Consider the following 24,683-nt stretch of genomic DNA (forward strand, 5'->3'; position numbering starts at 1 on the left):
CACATCAGAACTGGTTTTGGACTGGATAATGCAGGGAACCATTAAGGAATGGTCATCTTAAAATCCAGAGCTTAACACTTCTGAAAATGTGTTGAAAATTTGTGGACTATATTGATTGATTGATTGGTAATTTATTTCAACATGTGAACAATATACAAGTACATTTAGAAAAGAAATAAGAGAGAAAAAAATACTATACAAATTACATACAAAAAACCATTCTGATTAATTTACATGTTGAAAGGGAGTGGGAAGAAGTATACACTTATTTAATCCCACCCCTTTGCCATAAATTATCAGTGAATATTTAGTCAGCTTCCTTACTGATATAATTTGTAATAAAAATAGTGAACAGATTTCTGATATACTATATACTATAATATCACATCATGAATTTTTTGTATTGGCACTGGTACAACCAATTTAGATAAACTCTACTGATTCTACCAAGAAGACTGATCAAATATCCAACCAGAAACTAGTTGATGGCTACCAGTCTGGTCATCTTGTAAATAGAATATCTTGAATAATTCAAAAAGGATCCTGCCTCAATGGATGAATCAGTGCTTGGTGTACAGATATCAGAAAACTTAGCAAAGTACTAATTTAAATTATATCTTTTATCACTTCATTACTAGCAGCATCTCACAAATATACTTTGTTGAATCTATGAACACTAAAGTCATGTCCTTAAGATATCAGGAAAAAAATCCAGCAAAGACGTGAAAGATGCTGGTCCTTCAGTTGATCCATGCACTGTTCACTGAAGCCTCATTAGAAACAGAGTTAAGGCTGTAAAGAAGGAAGGAAATAAGGGAGAAAAGGCTGAGGTATGCCAAATTACTCAAGAACAGCGCATGGACTGACCTTCAGGTAAAGAGACTGCAGACTGCTCCTCACCTGGATGAGTGAGTACACATTTATGATGGGATGATGAATCCGAAAGTTTAATTCTTTGTCAATATGATCAAAAGAAATCAGGAGAGGAGCTGTGAGTGTGTACAGCCAAAGACATTTGTAAAACGTTTTAGAGGTGTTGAGATGCATTTCAGCCGGTGGTGTTGGGAATCTTTGTCAAAACTGAAGGACTTACAGCATGTTAGATTTCATCCGTCGATACCATCTGGAATGCATCTGATTGTTAGTGGTTTATAATAATTAGCCCCCAATAACTGCCAGTGCAGTGAAAGCATACCGAGCCGTGGATTGGTCTCCCCAGAGCTCGGACCTCAACATTATTGAAGCGGTATGAGATTATCTGGACAGAAAAAATAACCAAAAGACAGCCAACATCCAAAGAACACCTCTGAAGCTCCTTCAGAGAGCCTGGAGAACTGTTCCTCACTGTTCCTCAAGACCACTTTAAGAAATGAAAGAGAGCTGCCTAAGAGACCTCAGTCTGTGCTGAAAAACACCAAATATTGTCTTCAAAGCTCAATCTAAATGTGCAAACTCTGTTTGCCTTATATGCTATATTTCCCTATTTTTCAAGCAAAATAAAGAGAAATGTCTAATTAGTGAGAAATGTCCTCAGTCTATATAAATATTGTTAGGATGCCTGGGTCGCTGACCCAGGGTATTTGAGTTTATTATATTATTTATACTTTTTAGTCTTTGGTTTCTTTGAGTTCTGTCTTATGGTTTATGTCTCTGTCTTCTTTAGTTGCTCTGTCTCCCCTATCACCTGTATCCCCTTGTCTAGTTCACGTCTCTGTGTATCCTTAGTTCCTATATCCCCGTGTTCAGTCAGTGTTTGTGTCTGCCCTGGTCCCATGTCTCTGTTCCCTCTGTAGTGCCTGCATGTGAGTCTGTGTTATGTGTTTCCTGTTTTACTTTGAAGGTCTCTGTCTTATCTCAGTGTGTTCAGTTTACGCTTCCTTTTGTCTCGTCAGTTCTGATTTGCCCCAGCTGTGTTTCCCTCCTGTTATTCATTCCCTGATTGCTCCTTCTGTGTATTTAAGCCCTGTGTTTCTCTGTGTCTGTGTCGTGATCTACCGTTTACCAAGCTGTGTGTTCTGTCAGTCCTCCGGTGTAAGTTTATTTTGATTGTTTCCAGTTATGTTATATTTGAGTTTAACATTAAAGCGGTTTTGAGTTCACATCTGTCTCTGGAGTCTGCACCTTGGGTCCTATCTCTGTCCGCACACAGCCGTCATCTAACAAATACCTGACCCCCATCGTGAGCAAATGCTTCGAGAAGCTGGTCAGGGACTTCATCTGCTCTGCACTACCCGACTCACTGGACCCTCTACAGTTTGCATACCGCCACAACAGGTCCACTGATGATGCCATAGCCCTGACACTACACACTGCCCTGTCACACCTGGAGAAGAGAGACACGTATGTGAGGATGCTGTTTGTAGATTACAGCTCAGCATTCAATACCATCGTTCCCTCGAAGCTGGACAGGAAACTGCAGGATCTAGGACTGAGCAGCTCCCTCTGCAGCTGGATCCTTAGCTTCCTGTCTGACAGACGCCAGGTGGTCAGACTGGGCAGCATCACCTCATCCCCCATCACACTGAACACTGGTGCTCCACAGGGGTGTGTACTGAGCCCTCTCCTGTACTCACTCTACACCTACGACTGCACAGCCACTAACAGCTCCAACATCATTGTGAAGTTTGCGGACGACACTACAGTGGTGGGTCTTATCACCAACGGTGATGAGACGGCTTACAGGGAGGAGGTCAGCGCCCTGACCCACTGGTGTCAAGACAACCATCTCACCCTCAACGTCGCAAAGACAAAGGAGTTGATAGTGGACTTCCGGAGGTGCAGAGAAGTACACACCCCCATCACCATCAACGGCGCTGCTGTGGAGAGAGTGAGCAGCTTCCGGTTCCTTGGCGTACACCTGGCTGAGGATCTTACGTGGTCAGTACACACAAACAAAACAGTGAAGAAGGCGCAGCAGCGCCTCTTCTTTCTCAGGAGACTGAAAAGATTCGGCATGAGCCCCCGCATCCTCAGGACCTTCTATCACTGTGCCATTGAGAGCATCCTCACTGGATGCATCACCACCTGGTATGGCAACAGCACCGCCTACAACTGCAAAGCTCTCCAGCGAGTAGTGCGGTGCTCTGAACGGATAATTGGAGGTGAGCTTCCCTCCCTCCAAGACATCTACAGGAAGCGGTGCCTGAGGAAAGCGGGGAGGATCATCAAGGACTCCAGTCACCCCAGCCATAAACTGTTCAGACTGCTTCCATCAGGAAGGAGGTTCTGCAGCATCCGGTCCCGTACCAGCAGACTGAGAGACAGCTTTTTCCATCAGGCCATCAGACTGCTGAACACGTCATAGACACCTCAGCTTCACTACTGGAACTTTAACATTATGCACTCCACACTGTATATAAATGCCACTTGTTTTGCACATATTCAACTCTGTATATTTTATATATTTTATTATTATTATTATTATTTTATTTTATTTTTTTACTATTTAATTTGTAAAAATGTGTATACACACACACACACACACACACACACACACACACACACACATAGGAAAATATTTAGTATACACATCCAGAAATGCATACACTATTATATATTGTACATATATTTATTAGTTTCAGGTTGGCCATTCTTGTATTTTGCTCGTTTGTGTTGTTGTGTTTGCACATCTCTGTTGCTTGTGGGGCTCGCACACAAGAATTTCACTCGCATGTGCTGTGCCAGTGTGCCTGCACATGTGATGTGACAATAAAAAGTGATTTGATTTGATTTGATTTGAAATATGAGCAGTGACACATTTCTCCCCAACAGTCTTATTAATTTTCACATTCTACATCACTTTCTTTTTTCTGTTTCTGAAAACAGTGAATCTATGTGACATTGCTTTGAACCAGAAAAGATAAATAAAGCAATCACATTCAGTATTTCAATCTTTTTGTATTTTTTATTTCTGTATATGCATGTTTCCACATCAGACTCTCTCTGTGAGGTTTCTAAAGTGCAGAGTACTTGTAACTAAAAGAAAATCAGCAACTGTTTATAGTGTAGGACAATCATAAGGCTGTCGTTCAAGCCAATAACGAAAACGCTTTGAAGTTTCATCAGAAAATTCTTTGGGCAGTTTCTCGCCTCTGTCATTTGTCCAAAACAAAAAGGAAAAAAAACCTGGTGCCAGGTGAAAAGTGATGAGAGACAAATGATTATTTGTAGGAAACTGAGCCACAGGATAAAAACAGACACGTAGTCACAGCTTTATTGACTCAAAGTGAAACGGTGACGTTAAAGAGAGAACGTGTGAATACGTGCGATACTGCACCTACACGCATGCCAGAATCTGAAAGTACTTCAATTGTCACAGCCTCGAAGCCGACTGAGACCAAAGTGCCCGATGATTATGCTGCATTGGAGCTTTCATCGCCCGCTATTGTTATCAGAGTTGATGGCTGTCTGTCTGTCTTTCAGTCAAGATATTTTCCTTCTTTAACTCGCTTCAGCTCGGCCTGTAGCGGCAATGACAACAGGTGTCCCTGCGGGTCAGGTAATGGCTTTTCATCTTTGCTTCCCTAAAGGCTTTATAGTGACACCACCCAAAGAAAAATCTATCTGTGCTCTCCTGTCGGTCACGTCCTTGTACACACCACTCTTCTTCTCACTTCCAAATAGTTACAGCGTTGTCAGAAAGACACAAAGATGGCTATTACTTCATTGTAGCTTGTAAAAGAAACTTGTACAAGAAACTAACCCACTTGAGTGGAATTCAGTAATAAATCCCACAAAATTATATAGAGATATTATTTAGCAGTAATTTATTCATCTGTGATCTCCACCCTGCTTTTGTTCCTGTACAGAAAACCCCAAACAAACCTCTTAAAAACCACAAGACCACAGAGAAGTCTCAGACACGGTGAGAGCAGCGTGTTCTCTGTGGACTGTCCCACTCCCACAGGTAAGCAAGAGACACCTGAAAGCTTTAGCTGTCGTTTATGTGCAAATCATCATCATTTTGACCAAATCAAAACTGCATAAAAATGTTTTCTTGCAGATGAGTTTTGCATTTCTTCTACTGACTCACTCACAACGTGAAGATAAGAATATAAAACAGTTTCAGGACACTGGGGCCGCCTTGAAACCGCATCAGTGTTGTCGGGTTTGTTGACAGTGCTGCCACTGCAGGGAAAGATAAGCATACTAATTTCTTATTGTCACTAAACCTTATTAAGCTACAAACTACCTCAGACACAATTCATCACTTTAATTGCTAAAATTGTGAGATTTTGGTAATGTTTGAGGCAACATTAGCCTTTCTGGGTCATCATCCCTTCCCTGGGGATGGGGGATGAATTCTTCATCTACGTGGTCATTGAAGGAGAAAAGGGGAAACGTGTTGCCCTTGCTCCTGTAATTAAGGTTTTGATTTAAGATTTTAGCACCAGGGGATAAATGATATCGCACATGTGCCCTTTAATGAAGAAGAATGTGCTCTTTATTCATCTATTCTGAATCTGATTTAGACATGCATAACGCTGAGTGCTGCAGTCTTTTCGGCTGGGGGGGACCAGAGGCAACGTTTCACTATTCTGGTCAGATGTCGTTTTGGGGGCTGGAAAAGTAGCAGAAACACAATGATGTTAAGGTATGAGTTTAGAACAGCACGTGTTGAGTTTTGCAACCACAGATAGTACAATAGAATTAAAACTACTTAATTAATTTTAGAAACTGCAATTGAACCATTGCCTTTCATTTCAAAGATTTCTTCCTAACGGCTGCGTAGAAAGGATTAAATATTAAATACCCTTAAATAAAAAGTGATAAAAAAAACTTGTTGTAAGCCATATTAAATAATTATTGAATCTGATTTATTGTTTTGCTATTTTATGTTAATTTATTCTTTTAGCTCTGCAGCACTTTGGTCAACAGCTGTTGTGCTTACGTGCTTATAAAAATAATTTGACACTGACTTTTTGACTTAAAGCTCGAGGGACCCCAGATGCTAATTTTGCCTGATTTCACCACTAAGGCAATAAAATATGCTGGTGTTAAAAGTCCATTATTCTATCACTGTATTCATCTAAATACTAATTTATCTCCCATGAAAGCAGCTTAAACAAAACTCTAGTTTGCATATGTGACAAACATTATCCTCAATCTGATTTTCTCACTTTGTGTATTTAAGCTACAATCGTGCAGAGTCGGCCTCCTTGTTGCCTGTATTCTGGTTTGCTTCACCTTTTCACGTTCTCCACGTGTTTCCTATTTTCAGATCTGTGAGCTGGGCTTCCAAAAACTAATCTACATACAGTTTGATTGCACATTTGTTACCCTGACAAACTCTAGCTCACAACCTGATCAGCAGTTTCCCTGACACTATTTAACGCCTCTCACACTGACACCATTAATGATGTGAACAAAAGAAACAACGGTGGAAAATCAAGTTGAATGTAATTGTCTTTTTTAATTTATTGATAAAACTCTTGTTATTGCCATACCCATTTTAATCTCTTTGCCTTTTGTTTTTTGTGTTATAACAACAATACCAGGTAGACGTACCCTTTTCTATAACTCTGCTCCAATTTCAAGTTGAAGGTCATCCATTCATACTCACACTGCCATAGTCTCACACTTTCTTGGTTTGTTGAGTTGGGGACTTCTCAAGCCTTCAAGCCTGAACCATGAAATAACTAAAGAAAATTCTCTTCTTTTGAAAATGCGTTTATTGAAATTAAAAAACTAATTAATTTATTATTATATATAAATGTTAATTTGTGTCAAATTTGCGACATCCAGCAATATTTTTACAATTCATTCCTTACAAATGTATTCTGGATTTATTTTAGTTTTTTTCAGCATCTCACTGATGCCACAGAAGTGAAAGCGTTTGGGTTGTGTGTGGTTTCTGTTTGATCTTCAGCCTCTTGGTGTCTTCGTATCACCTCTTTGCCTCTATTGGGCGATTCCCTATTTGGTTACTTCCTGTTTTGTTTTGTTGTTACTCTTATCTGTCTCTTAGTTTTTCTCCATGTTGTTTTCTTAATTAGCTTCAGCTGTAACCTGTTTTTTCCACTCTCCCTGATTACCTCCCGTGTTTATTAAAAGCCTCGGTTTGCATGTGTTCTTTGCTGAGTCGTGCTGTTGCTTCTCCTTGTGCCCTTGTGCGTCACGTGACCTATGCAAAGGATGGCGCCTTCACAAAAACCTTTCTAACAAAAAAATCATCAAACTTTCCTGCTTCTTTTTTAGGAGCCCTGAAGTGCAGGGTTTGTTTTTACGCCGTCTTTGAGCATGTTCACCAGTTTTGGCTGTTTAATAAAAACTACTTTCAATCCTTTGTGTTTGCCATGTACACACTGTTCCACATGCTGCTGTGATTATAATTTAATTTTTATTTTTGTTGTTTTCAGTTCAGCTGCAGGGTTTGATTATTTTGACCAAAAAAAGTGATTTTCTCAAATATTAATGAGCCAGCGATGGCCTATCAGACGTGGGCGAACCTCCAGAAAGTTTACTGAAACTCTGAGTTTGTTAACCTTGAAATGAAGGAAACTCCAGGTTTTCTATTCCAGAAAGAAAGCTAAATGTGCACTCTCCTCTCTTCCCTGATACTGAAATATTTGGTGTACATTACTGTAGCAATCACTGTTTGATTAAAGCTTCTGTGTAAAGCTTTATGAAGCTGTAGACACTCTGATCAATGATTGGAATCAGTCACAGTGATGGATAAAAATGTGTCACAGCTGGTTGAAGATGGTGTAAATATTTGAAGTTGAGGCTGAAATGACTGTCAGTCATTCTTCACTCATTTAACATCAATGACATTATTATAGTTTTGCCCTGACACACACTGGATAAAATAAACAGGTGGAAGCTGCTTGGTTTCACAACCTCTGTTACAGAAATAAATGAATGCAATGCTTTGCAAATCTCATAAATAGAAAATAGAAAAAAATACATCTTAAAAAGATTTGGGAGTAGGCTCATGCTCACCACCCTCTACTGAGGAGAGCAGCTCCGTGACTGTTGTCATGTTCTTCTCCGACAGAGGATCGAAGCTGCTCAGTGGTCCTGACACTTTGTTATCATAGTTTTCATTTCCTGAAGATCAGTTTGTGAAAGGTTTGGACTACATGCGGGCCAGCTTAGGACCTGGGCCAGTAAAAGTTCTATTTCTCCTTGTCACAGAATACTTTTTCACTCTGCCCCAGTCCACTTTAAATCAGCTGTCAGAGAAGACAGCAGCTTTTGTTTACATTTGGCTTATTCGATGCATGAAATAGGCTGCAACCTGCAATTATGGATAGCATGTTGAACTGTGTTCAAATTATTTCTGCAAGTGTTCCCGAGCCCAGTGCAGTGATTTGCATGAAATCATGCCTGGTTTTTAAAGCAGTGCAGCCTGAGGGCCAGCAGAGATTCCTCCACTTACTTTCTATAATACGACAATAACATCATCATGTAGGTGGTTGGTACCACCAACAATGCATTTTATAATCAAGGTTTTCTATAATTCCATCTTACCTTTAGTTTACATATGTAGCTAATATGGATGCTTCATTTATTTTGGTGCTTAAATGAAGTCATGGAGGGACACAAAGATTCACTTGAGATTCAGCAGAATGTAATTAGGCCACGAGGTCAACACGACTCTGATCTCACTGCTGATTAATGGTCACATTTCTTTGTTACAAGTTTTCTGTGTTTTTGTGTTTGACTTTCTGCTTCTGTAATTGTCTGTTCCACCACAACTGTTTGTGTTATTGTTTATCATTTGTGTGCATAGTTCTCTCTTGTTGTAGTCTTTGTCTTCCATTTCTGGAGTTTTAGAAGGAAAATCCATTTTTACGCATTTCAACTAGTGAAACGTATTAATTCTTTAATCAGCACTGTGGTTTTCATCTGTGCCGAGATAATTGGAAAAGGGTTTTATTGATAACCGGTTAGCCTGTTAATAAGAACAACTTTCATTTGGCAACATAAGAGTGATGAATGCTGAAAATGTGTCTGTGCACGCAGTGATTTCATTAAAAATAATCAATAATTCATGAATGATTCTGTCAGTTATCAAATGCCATTTGCAACATTTCTAATAAACAAAAAGCTAAAACAAATGTTATATTAGAGCATAAAGAGAAATGTGCTAATCCTTTCAACAACAAACTGACCCAAAACGTTTATACTGTTTGTTATAATATCCTCTATGGATCAAAGTATACACATTACATCCACAGGAGTTTCTATGACATTTTAAATCCAGACATGATTAGCTGGGTTTGTTGGCAACAATAACAAACAATGCCGCTTACAGTTGCTGATTCTGTTCATCTGGACGTTTTCAGTGCGAGAAACGTTTCGTCGCTGATCCAGGTGACGTCTTCAGTCTCAGCTGACTGCAGGTTTCCCCAATCTTATAAACACCACATTTGCATAATGACTGAAACCAGCACCACTGAATGAACAATGAGCTGGGAGATCAGTTCCTTGATCATTAATATGCAAATTGTCATGACCACTAATCAAAGACCACTGATCCATGGCCATGAGATCAAGTCAGCCGTTCCCCTACTCTCTATGAATGTACCATTCATAGAGAGTAGGGGAACGGCTGCAATCACAGCATTGTAAGATGGTGAAAGATGTACCCTTAGGCCCCCTCCTCGATTCAGAGATGGTCTTTCCCTTTTCACGTAAATGGCCTCCTTGACTCCGCGCTCAAACCAGCGTTCCTCCCTGTCCAGGATGTGTACATCCTCATCATTGAAAGAGTGTCCACTGGCCTCTAGGTGTAAATAGACTGCAGAGTCCTGGCCTGATGAGGTAGCTCTTCTGTGTTGTGCCATCCGTTTTCGCCAAAGGTTGTTTGGTTCCCCCAAAGTATAAACCCTGGCAATCCTCCCCGCACTTAACAGCGTACACTATGTTACTCTGTTGGTGTCGGGGGACCCCATCCTTGGTGCAGCGTGTTTTGGGGGTTAAAAGCCACAGAGAAGCAGTGTTTAGAAAAAATACCTCTTAACTAGAGTTATGTAAAAGGGAATGTGTGCATGAAAGGGAATCTGAGACAGGATGTTTCTAATGTTAGAGATATTGCACCAATGCAAGAAAGCAGTCCTACATTCAATCGTTTGTGTGTTTATTTGAAACGGAGCTTTTATATTTTAAGCTTATTATATTTGTCTAGTATAGATAACAAATCTGACTCCACTGTGCCTGTCACACTTTAATGGGCCAGGCTGCATTACATTGTTCTGACAAACAGTAAAAGTAATTAGCTGCAGTGTTTTTGGAAGGCAACACTGATTGGGACACAGCAGTCTATTCTTGTTACCTGTTGTGTAAAGATGAACTATTCAAATAATGATTTGAATACAATTCCACAAATATATCCAAGAAAAGCAGCATTTGACATGATTATTCACTGATGCGTCTAAAACCTTGAGATCCGCTGTTTATTTTCAGTTTTCTAATTACAACATGTATGAGTTTATAGCGCTGTGCTGACTTGAACCTTCAGATACTGTACTGAGGTTACACTGAGCTCAAGAAAACTATGCCTTCAGTTTCAAAGTAATTGTTAGTGCTGCAGTGGCTGCTACTGTCACCTCCCACCAAGAAAGGCTTTGTTTCACGTCTTTGGTCAGCTGAAGCCTCAGTGTGGATTTGAGGGTTCTCACTGTACCTGTGTGGGCTTCCTCCCACAGTTTGTTATCTTGATTGGTGATTCTTAATTGGCCACAGGTGTACTTGTTTATCACTTTGTGTTGAGCCCAGTTTTATTTATATGGTACCAAATCACAACGAGAGTTGCCTTAAGCCGCTTTTATTGCAAGGTACAGACCCAACAAGGTTCCCGTACGTATCTGTAGGTAACAATGGTGAGGTCCCTCTTGACCTAAAAAGTAAAAAATTACATCAAATTACTCAAGCCCTTAAACTAAAGCCTTTTTACAGTAACTTTACTGGCATCCAGCTGCCAGAAGTTTCTGTAGAGTTTACAGTTATGTGTTTACAGTGTAGGATTTCTTGATGTCGGCTACTTCCTCTTTCTTTTGATGCTGCAGTCTGTGCAGGTGCTTGTTCGTCCACGATAGCTCCTCTTCCTGATGCTCATCACTGTCTGTCTTCAGCTGTCAGCTTCAGCTCCATCCTCCTGATCTGTGTCTCCATGTTTCTTCATGGATTGTGGCTCTGACGCTCTCTATTTCTATATGTCCTGGCAGCATACGTTTTCTACTTTAAGCATTATAACACAACTATTAATAATGACACGTAAAGTAACTTCTCGACGTGTTATTGATTGACTGGTTTAAATACAGAGTGATGTTTCAGTAAAGCAGCTGATGAATGTCATATTTGCTGAACAGAGAGGTCACTGGCAGTGCAGTGATGCAGTAGTTAGCACTGCCACCTCAGAGCAAGAGGGCCATGGGTGTGAATCCAACGTCTTTCTGTGCTTTTCTGTGTGGAGTTTGCATGTTCTCCCCATGTCCTTACAAGTTCTCTCCAGGTCCTCTGGCTTCCTCCCACAGTCCACAGGTTTGCAGCTGGTGGGGTCAGGTTAACCTTTAGTGACCTGTCCAGGGTGTACCCCGCCGCTCGCCCTTTGGCACATGGGATAGGCTCCTGCAAACTACCCCTCCAAACTGGATAGATGGATGAAAATGGATGGATGAACAGAGATCAGACAGATGTTCATGCTGAACTGAGTTTTTATTTTAATACAAAGAAGCGGCTTGTTGCTGCAACATTTCTATCTGTGCTGGATTATGGAGATATTCTCTATATATGAATGCTTCTGCTAAATGTCTTCGAATGGTTGATACTGTGTATCATGCTTCTTTGAGGTTTATCACTAACCGTAAATTTCAGACTCACCACTGTGAGTTATACTCTCATGTATGATGGTCTGCTTTGGCCAGTCGGAGGAACTCTCGTTTATAGTTTCATGTATAAGGCAATACTGGGATTGCTGCCTTCCTATATATGTTCCCTGCTTGCAGTGAAACATCTGCATGGTTACTTGTTGCTTTCTGTTCCATTTGTCTGAATTGAACTTGGCAAAAGAGCTTTTGTCCATTTAGCACCCTCAGCTTGGAACAAACTGCAGAACCACTGGGAAATGACTGAATTCATTTCATTAAGTGCTTTTAAATCTAAACTAAGAATCCTTGAGGCCAAGTCCATAACATGCAACTGTTTCAATTAACTGAGTTAGTTTTTAATTAATGGAATTTTATTTTTATTTTATTTTTAATTTATTTTTTATTTTTCCATGTGTGTTGTGTGTTTAATTGTGTCATTTTTGTAACTGTGAGACACTTGCTGCTGCCTATGTTGGCCAGGTTTCCCTTGAAAAAGAGGTTTTTAATCTTAGTGGGATCTTCCTGATTAAATAAAGGTTAATTTAAAAAAATAAATAAATAAAACGGTGCTTTTCTGCTCTACCAGAGCTCTGAAAGTGCTTTAAACAATGAATGAATCAAATTAAATTCACTTTCATCTGGTGCCAAAGTGGTTTACAAGCCTCTTTCACTGGGTTGTGGAGTTGAAATTGTCACGCTCGCAGATACAAGCGGCGGAAATGAGCTTCCTCCGAAGGGTGGCTGGCCGCTCCCTTAGAGATAGGGTGAGAAGTTCAGCCATCCAGGAGGGGCTCAGAATAGAGCCGCTGCTCCTCCACATCGAAAGGAGCCAGCTGAGGTGGTTCGGGCATCTGACAAGGATGCCTCCTGGGCGCCTATTGGGTGAGGTGTTCCGGGCATGTCCCAACGGGAGGAGGCCCCGGGGCAGACCCAGGACACGCTGGAGAGATTATATCTCTCGGCTGGCCTGGGAACGCCTTGGTGTTCCCCTGGATAAGCTAGAGGGAGGTCTGGGCCTCTCTGCTTAGGCTGCTGCCCCCGCGACCCGGCCCCGGATAAAGCGAAAGAAAATGGATGGATGGACGTTACAGCTGAACATCAGGCAGCAAACAGCACGCTGACCTGTGAAATTAACTTGTGCTAATTTTATTATTCTGTGGAATTCTGATGACCAAATCACAACATGATGTCTGGGGTGCCATCACAAAACTCTGAACTCAAACTAGACAATCTGAATTAATACAAAGACTTTATTGACAAAGGTGAATTGTAGCAACCAGTGTGGATCAGGGAAATTATTTTACTGCTATTGTTAAATAATCATCATCATTACCATTGCATTAATAATATAATTTACAGTATTGATATTGTATTCAGATGTTTAAACAGTGTGTGTCTTTCAGAAAGACTAAGTTGCAGGCTGACAGGAAGTTGCAGGCTTTGCAGAACTGAAACCGAAAGTAGTCTAAGTGCAGGTTATTTTGAGGATTACATGTGAGGATGAGCCTCTGTTCTGATGAAAGGTCAGAAGTGCAACGGGTGAATTGAGAGAGCATTTGAGGACGACATATACACACTAGAGGGGAAAAAACAGTTATTTTCATTGATCTGGGGAAGAATGTTCCAGTGATCTTAACAAATGCAAGAGAAGCTGGACAAAGTGGTTGCTTGCAAACTGGAGTGAGTAATTCCTTAGAGGAATTTGCTGGTTCAGACACGAACTGAGGAGAGGGAGTAATCAGCATGGAGAAACCAGGTGAGTCCAACAGGTGAGTAAACCTGAGCACCAGCATTTTATGTGTAATTTGTTATTTGTCTAAAATATATAAATAATATTGATGCTGTGGTTTTACGAGAACAAAGAATATGTGAAAGAAAGGAAATGGAAGCTTATTCTGAACAGCTCTGGTGTGCAGCGTTGTCTTGATGCATACAGTGCCCACTAAATTAGCAGCAGGAAAACATGCTGTGAATTCTACTGGAAAGGCCCACACTGTCACGATGGCAGGTTTCAGCTGTTTAGTTTTAAAATGAAGCACATCTTTGCTAACAAGGTTCACATACTGCACGCTGCTGGCTAATCACTGTGGTGGGTTATTATTTTGTTTGAATGCCTCTTTGTTTGAGTGTGGGTGCTCTCCATTTCTTTTTCACTGGCTGTCGCTGCAGCTTAAGCACAGCTGTGTGATGCACCAAAATATGAAAGCAGCACGGCTGAAATGAAGTGGAAAATAAAGTAGATGAAAAGGGATAATTGTACAAACAGAAGTGCACATATGTTGGATCACACATGCACGCATACAGTCATTGTGTTGTGTCATAAAAAATATAAAATTTTCTATATTTTTGAGTGTCGGCGCTTTCAAAATAATGTATTTGAGTGTATTTTTGGTGGGGAAGTTATGATAAAAATGGATATTATTCGTTTTCTGACAAATAATGAAGTCTAAGGAGCGTGGAAAGAAAAGCGTCTGGATTTCTTTAAATTGCTTGAAGATGTTTCACCTCTAATCCGAGAAGCTTCTTCAAGTCCAGACGGTTTTCTTTCCAAGCTCCTTAGACTATGATGACCTGGATGACTGAGAACCTTCACAGACAGACAAATAATGAAAAGTCACATAATGTTAGAAGTGTTGCAAAACTTCAAGCAGATACATTTACTTGATAATTGTAAATGTGGTTGTTGAGGTGACTAGGACACCTCCACGAGGCATCTAGTGATGCCAGCTGAGGTTCCTGCCTAGGTGAGGTAAAGTCTGCTCCCTCTGTGACCCAAAGGCTCAAACTTAGCAAAGATGGAAAAAGATGCACAAGCTAAAAAGTGACCTGTGAAATCCAGATGAGATGTGACAAGAGCATTGACAAGTATGGCGGTACTGTGTGGTGTGAGTGAGGGACGAAGGCGGTCAATATTACGGAGATGAAAGTAGGAAGACCGAGTGATATTATTTATATGTGCTGTGAAGGACAGAGTGCTATCGAGGATGACACCAAGACTCTTAACCTGAGGGGAGGGTGTGACATCAGAGTCATCAATGGATAACAAAAGACTGGTTGGAACTGTAGTCAGTTTTGATCTGGTGCCTATTAAAATGAATTCTGTTTTATTGCCTTTAAGTTTAAGAATGTTGTGAGTAAACCAGACCTTGATTTCACTTAAACAGTCAGAAATGGATGTGGGTGGGAGAGTAGCTGTGGGTTTGGAGGATGGGGAGAGCTGGGTGTCATCTACGTAGCAGTGAAACTGGATGTTATGCTTCCTAAAAATATTACCTAGGGGTAGGAGATAGATGATGAAAGTAAAGGACCCAGGACAGAGCCTTGGGGTACACCGGAATTAACTGGAGTAGATACTGATCTGTGAGGGAGTAATTGAACAAACTGTGAGCGGCCAGAGAGATAAGAAGTAAACCAGGCGAGTACTTTACCATCGATGCCAATAGATGTTAATCTGTGAAGGAGGATGTGGTGGGAGATAGTATCGAAAGCTGCTGTAAGGTCAAGGAGAATGAGGATGGATATAAGTCCAGAATCAGCTGCAAGCAGAAGATCATTGGTGATTTTTACTAGAGCTGTTTCTGTACTGTGACATGAATAGAAGTCGGACGGAAACTGTTCGTACAAGTTATTTCCAATGAGATGATGATGAACCTGTGCAGCCACTATCTTTTCCAGAATTTTGGCTAAGAAAGGCAAATTTGAAATTGGCCTGAAATTATTTAGATTGGAGGGATCTGAACCATTCTTTTTCAGTATTGGAGTTATTATTGCAGTTTTAAGAGAAGAAGGAACAGAACCAGATGTAAGAGAGGAGTGTACGATATTAGCACTCAGTGGAGCAAGAGACGGGAATGAGAGTTTAACAAGATTTGTCAGCAGTGGATCAAGTTTACATGATGATGACTTTAAGTTAGTAATTATGGAAGGTAGCTGAGTTATTGTGGGACGTTCACAATTGGACAGAGAGGATGACAGCTGAGAAGGACAAAAAATGCAGATAGAATAATTGACTATTTCACAGGACGAGGGCAATTGTTGATGAAGATTCTCAATCTTGGTGTAAAAAAAGTCCATAAATTTGTTGCAGAGTGTGTATGTATGGCAAAGGTATCTGGGGGTTTAACAATATTATGCAATGTAGAAAAGAAAGTGCGAGTGTTTCCTTCAGCAGATTCAATAACAGAGGTGTAGTAGGCAGATTTAGCATGATGAATAGCTTCTTTATAGTGTTGTGTATGACTGAGATACATGTCCTTGTGAATAGTAAGTCCTGTTTTCCTGGAGAGACGTTCTAGGCGGCGTCCAGTAGCTTTAAGTTGGCGAAATGCAGATGAGTACCATGGCACAGAGCGAGAGAAAGAAACAGTTTGAGTTTTTTGGGGAGCCAATGTATCTAAGAGGTTGATAAGTTCATTGTTATAGTGAGATACCAGGTCGTCTATGAAAGCTGAGGCATCAATGGTAGGTAAGTTATTAATGCCATGGGAAAGAGCTGATAGATCAATGCCCCTAATATTTCTAAAAGTAATTGAGCGGTTTGTTTATTTTTGTATAGTGGGAGACGGAGACTAGCATTGAAGAAAACTAATTTATGGTCTGAAAAAGGTCAAAACTGTACAACAAGATCCAAAATGTGTCCTTTGGAGTGTGTGGGAACGTCCATATAAAGGTGTAAGCCAAAATTGTCCAGACAAGATATAAAATCTCTTGTGGCTGAATTTGATGTGTTGTCCATGTGGATGTTAAAATCGCCCAGCAGTAGTATATTTGGAGATAAGAGTAGGGTTTCTGCGAGAAAGTTAGAAAAATCAGTTAAAAAGTCAGAGTTGATTTTAGGTGGACGGTAAACAGCAACTAATACTGTGGGGGTTGGTCCGTTAATTTGGATCAGCATTCAAACGAGGAGTAAGCAGGAGCAGAAAGAGAGGATACCTTATACTGCATCCAAATGATGCATTTGACTTAATGAATTTTGAAGAGATTACTAAAAAATCTCTCATACATACACAAGCAGCTGCATTGTCCTTAAAGCATTCATCTCAGCATGTCATTTAAGAGGGGTGATAGTTCTGCTCCCCTTGCAAAATATGCCTGACTTGACTCTCGAAATGTGACGTCTGACGATAATTTGGTACATCTGAGCTAATGCATTAATATTTCATATTTTATAATGGTCCACTCACAGAGCATTGAGTGCAAAGCATACACTGTACTCGAGCGACATAAGGCTAATTATAACCTTGTCCTCCAGATAATGACTATTTGAGTATATAATGCACTTGTAAAGCAAGGCAGGAGGTTGTTTAGGCCATGCTACTTCACAGTGCAATGGGTTTTAAGCAGTGTTAGATAGTTTTATGTTTTTGCTTTTTTTTTTCCAGTCCAAAAGGAGTAATCTGAACTTCATTACTCAGAACAGCTCCATTAAAAGTGGAGCACTAATGTGCTCGAGCACTAAAGCAAGTAGCAAGCCTGTGCTGACTGATGTAGAAGGACAGGGCAACAGATGTTTTGCCCAAATGACTCCATACAGCACTCGTAAGCCACTATCCACAAGCAAACTGCTAGCTTCACACATCCTCCCTTTGATTACCACTGGTTAACATTAGCGCTCTACCCAGAACAAGGCCTGGGGGCCAGAATCCGTTCAGTCCAGCACACTTGCTTTGGAAAATCTTAAGGCAAGTTGAGTAAAGTGATTTGAATGCTCAGACAGTAGAAAAGTTCTACCTCCCGCATGGCTATTCATGGTACAACAAAGTAATGAAATGAAAAAACTACTAGATGACAGAAAAGTTCCTGTTTTTTCATTTCTGCGGTCCAGCCTACTTAACATGTATGTGGCCCACGATGCAAAAATGAGTTTGACAACCCTGACCCTGAATGTCCAACTGAAGACTTTTGAAGCTCTCTAGCATGGCGTCACGACTTCCAATAACCTCTTAATCTCTTGCTAAAACCAACACGCTAACACCAACTAAACCAAAACAATCCTGTTTGACAATTTGCTAACACGCTAATATCAGCACTCCTACATGACCGAGCATACAAAACGTTTGTGATGTGCATGTGTAAGACTGCAGGAATACCAAGAACATAAAGATGTTGCTGCTGAAAACATTGAGCATTTATTAGCAGTTAACAGAGAGAAGGGAGTTGGGTTTGAAGTAGAGCAGAAGAGCAGGGAGACCCAAAAAATCACAGAGGAAAACAGTCAAATACATTAAGCACATGTACAGACAAGAATTAAAAGAATCCTTTCAAGTAAATCTTTAAGACCTTCTGCAAGAGCAGGGGAGGCACAAGCACAATAAATACTCTAGTTTTTGTGTCCAGTGACTGCATCTAATGCTGACAAACATGCAATGCATGCACAAAGAAGACACAAAACAGTTAAGCTGCCACCAAATTTAGGACATTGGTTGATTGTCCAAAAAAATATAAGTTTTTAATGTTGCATCAATTTCTGATTTGCCCTAAAAATCTGTCTGTGCTACTGGCTTTGTTTTTACAAATGGTAAACATATGCACAGAAATGTTCTATGCATGTATAATCAATAGTGAAAATCTGAGTTCAACTTAAGTTTAAAGACACAAAAATAATTCTGAATACATTCAGTTTCGCTCAACGGTAAGTTTGTTTTCACAAAATACATCACTTTTCTTTTTTTTATAAGGGGGCAGACTGCACAAGAGCACACATTATAGCAATTCACCAATGAGCAGCTCGTGCACATCACAATTCATCCTCCTCTTATACGATGTCATCTTCTGGAAGTAGAAATGAGCCAACAGCAGGTTAGAAACTCCTGTGAATGGTGACATTGGGCTCTATTGTCCTGAAACACAGTGAGAATGCAAATGGAAGCAAAATCTCTTTGTGCAAACATGACAGCGTGATGAGCAAATGTTTGCAGTTTTGAGACGACATTCACTAGCCAAGCACAGCGAGGTACAGTCTAATGCAGGGGTCGGCAACCCTAGGCACGCGTGCCACAGTTGGCACGTGAAGGGTTAAGTGATGGCACGACCATAGCTGGACTGGCCATCGGGGATTTGGTCGGTGGTCCGATGATTTTTTCTTTGTAACGGTATAAACAATGGAAGGTGGTGGATTGGCCAGATGCTGGTCGGTGTGTAAAAATAACTCAGTTGTTTGGTGGTGGCTGTGGCGGTGCTTCCACAGATTCAGTAACATTAGCAAGTGGTGGAGGCCAGCAGGTGGATGAGAGAAAGGGGAGGCAGGAGGAGAGACCCGAGGCGGCCGCTGGTCCGAGTGTCAGGTGAACTGAACTTCAGGTAAGAAGTTATGACCTGCAGTCTATCTGGGTCAGATATAAACCAAGTTTAGGTGGAGTTTATTTTCGTTGTGCTGACTTTTTACAGTCAGTTACAATAACTCGTACTGCTACTAGCTGGGTCATTCTTACTATTCGGTGCCATTTGAGTCCTAATGACATAATATGGTATATTTAGTGTAAAACTTGTCTAATGCTTATTTCTAAACCATTTTCTTGTATGTTTAACCCCCCTCTACCATAGAACACATTGATATATACACAGGATAAATACATTAAAAGTAAATTACTTTTATTTTAGCACAAGTCACTAAAGTACTATGTCCCCAGTCATGCTTGCTCGACTTCAGTTACAAATATAACTTAAAAAAAAAAAAAAAAATCTAGATTTTTCATCATTTCTGGATTGGCTTATTTCTAATGTTCCTCATCAAATGTTCTTTTTTATTATTAATGCATGTTTAATACTTAAAATCTTTAAAAAATGTTGTGTCCCTGAATCAACTGTCACCCCTGTTACTCTGATAAGAATTCCATAGAACACATCACCTGATTATTCTTTTAGTCACATGACACTCCCGGATGTAACATATTTTGGAGGGAAAACTTTCAAGAAGACGAGTAAGTACCACTCTTTAATCAACCCTTTTTTCAATGTTTTAGCAAGATTTTGTAATGTGGCAAAGCATAACACGTCCAACCTGTTACGCTTATTAATAGTGGAAACAATTTTTTTTTTTGTAATTTTTATAATATGGCTAATAAACATGTTAAAAATGGTTCTTAGTGGTCACCATGTACTAGCTTGTTGTTCATCATACTAGTAGTAATGGCTAAGTTTAGCATAAAATCTCCCCCCTGTTACCGTCACCCCTGTTATTGCTATGCACTGTAACGTGAAATTTCCTTGCAGATTTTAAAAAGGGACATTGTAGCTTTTAGAAAATGTAAATATTACTATAACTGTGTATTCAAAACAGTTATTAATAGAAAATTGAATGTCCTGTAACAGGGTGGACATTTGGCACGTCATGGGTAAAGACTTTGATTTTAAAAAATATTATAATATAATATCCGCAGCTGGACCAATACATTTTTCTTATAGGTTGAAAATCCCTCTTTTAGATGAAATGTTAAAATAATTCAAAATTTTGTATTTTTTTGATGAAGAGTGATCACACTGAAATGGCACCGAATAGTAGGAATGACTCAGCTAGCATGACGGATTTTCTATACAGCTGGGTGGGTGCTTTGATGTTGCTGATAGTGAACTTTACTAACTAACCTTATGAATAAAATAGAGTTGCCAACCATCCTGTAAAAAGGCAGAATCATCCCGCATTCAGAAAAAATATTACGCATTTGGTGTTGAGCTGAGAAGAGACGCAGTTTGCCCCGGACTTCAGCTAGAATGGAAAAAGACACAAAAGTGGATTTATTCTGTTACACTGCACAGCTGCCTCTTCTTCTCTCATTCTCTCCCCTCTCTCTCCTGTTCTTCAAATGTAGTGCTCTGAAATTTCATTGTTTACTATCTGTACAATGACAATAAAGATTAATCTTATCTACATAAATGTAAGAAAAATGGAAGTAGGCCCTGAGTTCTGTTAATGTTTCCTCATGAGCTAATCGACTCTGTCACTCACATTCACAGTGGGTAAAAAGTGACGCTGATTTTGTAAATTTTGGATTGGCTAAGAACGAGCCGATGAGCGTGCAGCCAGGCAGATCAACTCCTTCATCACATCACATCGTGTTTCAAAACAACAAGATGGTGAAAACACCGGATAACAAGACTTCACAAACCAGTGAGCGATGCCATAGCAGCTTTGTCCTTCCACCTGTTACACTGTCCATGGACACCTCACAGCTAAAACTGTGGCGGAGATGTGAGTTGGTAAAAAGCTCAGTCAAACTTACTGTATTTTGACACATCAGCATGAGGTAGATGAAAGAAAAAACGATTCAAGGTCATGTATAAGATGCATACAAGCTGACGTGTATGATACTTGAAACATACAGTTTTTGAGACTTCTACATCATCAGTGTGTTGTTGCCCCCAAAAAACTCATATATGCAAATTAGTATTCAAGCTTTTAAAAATGTGTTGATATAGCAACAAACCCAAGCTCTAAACCCAAGTAGGGTAAAATATTTTTCTCAAAAAAACAAACAAAAATGAAATTATGCCAGAGATGACAAAAACGCTGTATTTAGCTATATACATTCTTTTTAAACATGCGTCAGTTTGAGGTAGAGAAAAGACTAATGCTGAACTCAGACAAGTGATTCCAAGCATAGTTATAGCTTTAGCTGGCAGGTGTGCACGTCTGTGACGTCACGCATTTCTGCAGCTGCTGTTTTTACACTTGCAGGAAAATAGAGCCCATTGTCTGTTCGATGAAGCTTGTAGCTATTTAAAGAAAACATCTACTGTATGATCAAATTGAGAGAACATGTCTGCTAGAACCAAGATTCACCAGTGCTCAGTTTGCTTTGAGATTATGGGTTTTTTATCCCTCGTTAGCTATCATGCTGCTCATGCTGTGTTTTCACCTCACCATCCAATCCGTAACGTCTATTTTTGCGTTGCTGTGCGAGTCTAGCTTGGATGTGGCACTCATGTGATATACTGTACAATCAAGGTGATGGCTGGAAAAGATGCTGAAATTTCCATAACGTCAGACGACCGCTGTTAAACATGCTACAGCGTGTTTCCAAGCTAACCTCCAGTGGCTGTGATGCAATAGAGGGCACTGTGGTGTTGCCCTCCCTGAGGAAAAAACTTGTTTTATTTTTTACTTAATTATTTTAGTCCTTTTTTAAACTAGGTGCTCAAAAGCTTTTCACCTCCTGTCATTTGGAAATGTCTGAAGGTAATAAGCCACTGTCAGATAAAGGGTCTGGAGTAGCAGCAGTGTTGCCAACTTGTAGCACTTATCAGCCAGCCTGCTTACGCTCCAACAAATGATGTTCGTAAGTAAACAGTCTGCCATCAACAGCTTTTGCTGAAAGTGCCGGCTGTACTGTGATGTGTGGGGCTGTGACTCTGGCTCAGTGTTCATTTTTCACCGTGACCTGTGTGCGCTGTTAAAGGCTCTGTGTGTAGAAGTTTAAAAGTCAGCATTTTGGTGATCGTTGGCAGCAAAAACAGTATAGCAATGACAACAGTTAACATTTCTTCACAATTTACAGTACTGTATAAAAAGTTCACGTTAGTTCTTCTTATGAATGTCCGGGACATTTTTTCCTCTTCTTGTCTGCAGAGTGACACTTTTGGTTTGTCTTTGCATCCCTCTTCAGAGTTTGAATAACACAGGAGTAAACGGTCTGATGTCTGCTACAGCGTTTCCTCCTCATCATCAGCTGTTCCGCTCATATTTAGAACAGGCAGATTTTCCCTCAGTGAGATATCATCCACCCGCTTGGGACCACTGTCCTCAGGCTCCTCGGGTATGGATGGATCCGAGTTACTGATTACGTATCCTGGCAGGGTGGCACGCATGCTGATCGCGGTTGGACCTGTGCTCCGGTAAACGCGGCTGGAAACGAGCGTGGTGGAGCGTGTGGACGGCCCAGCACCAGCCAGGTGGGACTGGCTGCTGGTGCTGTTGTTGTTCAGACCTACGACCACAGATCCATAACGGTAGCGGCCGCACACAACTGGACCCTCCCACTCAAAGGAAAGATTCCACCGTGTCCATGTTTTCTTTATCTCTGTCTGAACCTGTGGGGGTGTGGGGAAAAAAGCCAGTAAATACACAAAGCTGAGTTGTTTTTTGCAAAGATCAGAGTGCAGAAGAAATATTTTGAGGTGCAGAATACTTTTCTAACCAGTGGTTCCTTGTTCCTGTTTCATTTTGTTTAAAATATCAGAGCAGCCAGACTGCATGCACATCCCCGCTTCAGATCTTATTGTTGCTTACATCCCTGTGTGGAAATTACATATTTTACCACAGTTTTCTGCAGGTAGTCCTGCAAAGACATGCTCTTTAGTTTAACTGGTGATTGCAAATAAGGTGCAGGTGTGAGTGTCAATGTGGCAAGCTGCCTCTCTGTGACCGTCAAGCAAACTGTTGAGGAGGCAAGAGGCATCTCGCTCAGCGCCAGCTGGGATAATCTGTGCAACCCTAACCTGAACAAGCAGCTAATTTAATCATTTAATTGTGTCACTTCCTCCTATATACACCATTTGCAAACACAGAAACCGACTTTTCCCACTCATGAAGGTATTTTGAAAGGATTGATGTCCAGTAAAACTGTGTGACCCTCGCACAGTTGGCACAGGGACACACTTTGTAAAGAAAGCAAAGCCTGAAAAGACAACATTATTTTTATCTCTGATAAGGAAGTTATGTTTTTGCGAGCACTGGCAGACATGTTTTCTGTCTGTAATGATAACATTTGAACAAATTCTGATAAAACTTTGTGAGGGTGTAGACACGTGTGGTGTGTATTGTCAACATATAAAAAGCACTGTAAGAAGTTTTAAAATGTCGTGTCATATTTGACCCTTGACCTTTCCTTCAAGGCCAATAGACCATCTAAAGATCAAAGTGATATCAGTATACAGGGAATGATATATGTTGATTCTAAATATGACAATATTTCATCATGACATTTATGTGCATGCAGTAATGAGCTTTAAGCCTTTGAATACATGAACAATGCTCCTGAATAAGGTTTAATGAATGCTACACACGCACTTTAGCCATGTCAATGAAAATAATAATAATTGTGCATCAATTACATACAAAACAAAACTGACTCGCTTTGTTTTTGGGGGGGGGGTTTGCCCTATAACAAACAAAACAAATTCTCCAATCCTAATTACGAGGAAAATAAACTTCTTCCTTGATGCATTCCTAATCGCCATGTCTAATAAGTTGTAGTACGAATGCTATGCACCAAATACAGAAGTGATGAAACAGGCGAGTGTCTGCACCCGGGCATGGCTGAGAATCGTAGTGGAAATGAAGCCCGAGCACATGTATAAAATTTCATGATGACTTAAAACTTCAAAAAGAGGACCCGGCGTACACGTGAGTTTATAAATCTGATGACCAGAGCGTGTATGCAGATCTCTGCCTTCCTACATGTGAATTTACTGTTTTATGGTATCAAACATTTGAGATTGTTTGCTGGACACGGCAGCCTACACTTTCCTATATGCAAGTGGATGAAAAAGATTCAACTGTGCACGCAGCGCGTGGGCTGAATGACTAAAACAGAGCATTAGGAGCAGCTTAAAGCTCCACGGAGCAGCAGAGTAGGGTGTTAATTCCAAGTGTTGGCTGAGACCCTTTTACCTTACATGAGTCATTTGGCTCAGTGTTAATAACAAAATAACAAATTGCTTTATGGCGCTTTTATTCAACAGAATACAAAAACCTTCAGTTTAATTTGGCGTTGTTTGGTTTTCGGTGACTCTGAAAGGCTCCGGAGAATAAAAAGGAGAGCTCCGCAGGATAATGAGGATCACGAAGGGAAAGTGAACGACAGCATAAAAAAAAGAGAGAAGTTTTGTGTAAAGATCAGAGTGTCAGAAATGGAAACTTTAATTCAGCGCTCA

General features: G+C 40.4%; 1 protein-coding gene across 1 annotated transcript in view; it reads right to left on the minus strand.

Moving 5' to 3' along the window:
- Nucleotides 1-17,922: 17,922 nt before the first annotated feature.
- The window catches only part of pth2ra (parathyroid hormone 2 receptor a), a 72,843-nt gene continuing 66,082 nt past the window's right edge, over nt 17,923-24,683 (minus strand). The window contains exon 13 of the mRNA XM_026144345.2: nt 17,923-22,838. Coding sequence (XP_026000130.1) covers nt 22,452-22,838 — 387 coding nt within the window. The 3' untranslated portion in view covers nt 17,923-22,451. The remainder of the gene's footprint in view (nt 22,839-24,683) is intronic.

The sequence above is a fragment of the Astatotilapia calliptera genome, chromosome 16, assembly GCF_964374335.1.
Source record: "Astatotilapia calliptera chromosome 16, fAstCal68.1, whole genome shotgun sequence".
Classification (NCBI taxonomy): Eukaryota; Metazoa; Chordata; class Actinopteri; order Cichliformes; family Cichlidae; genus Astatotilapia; species Astatotilapia calliptera.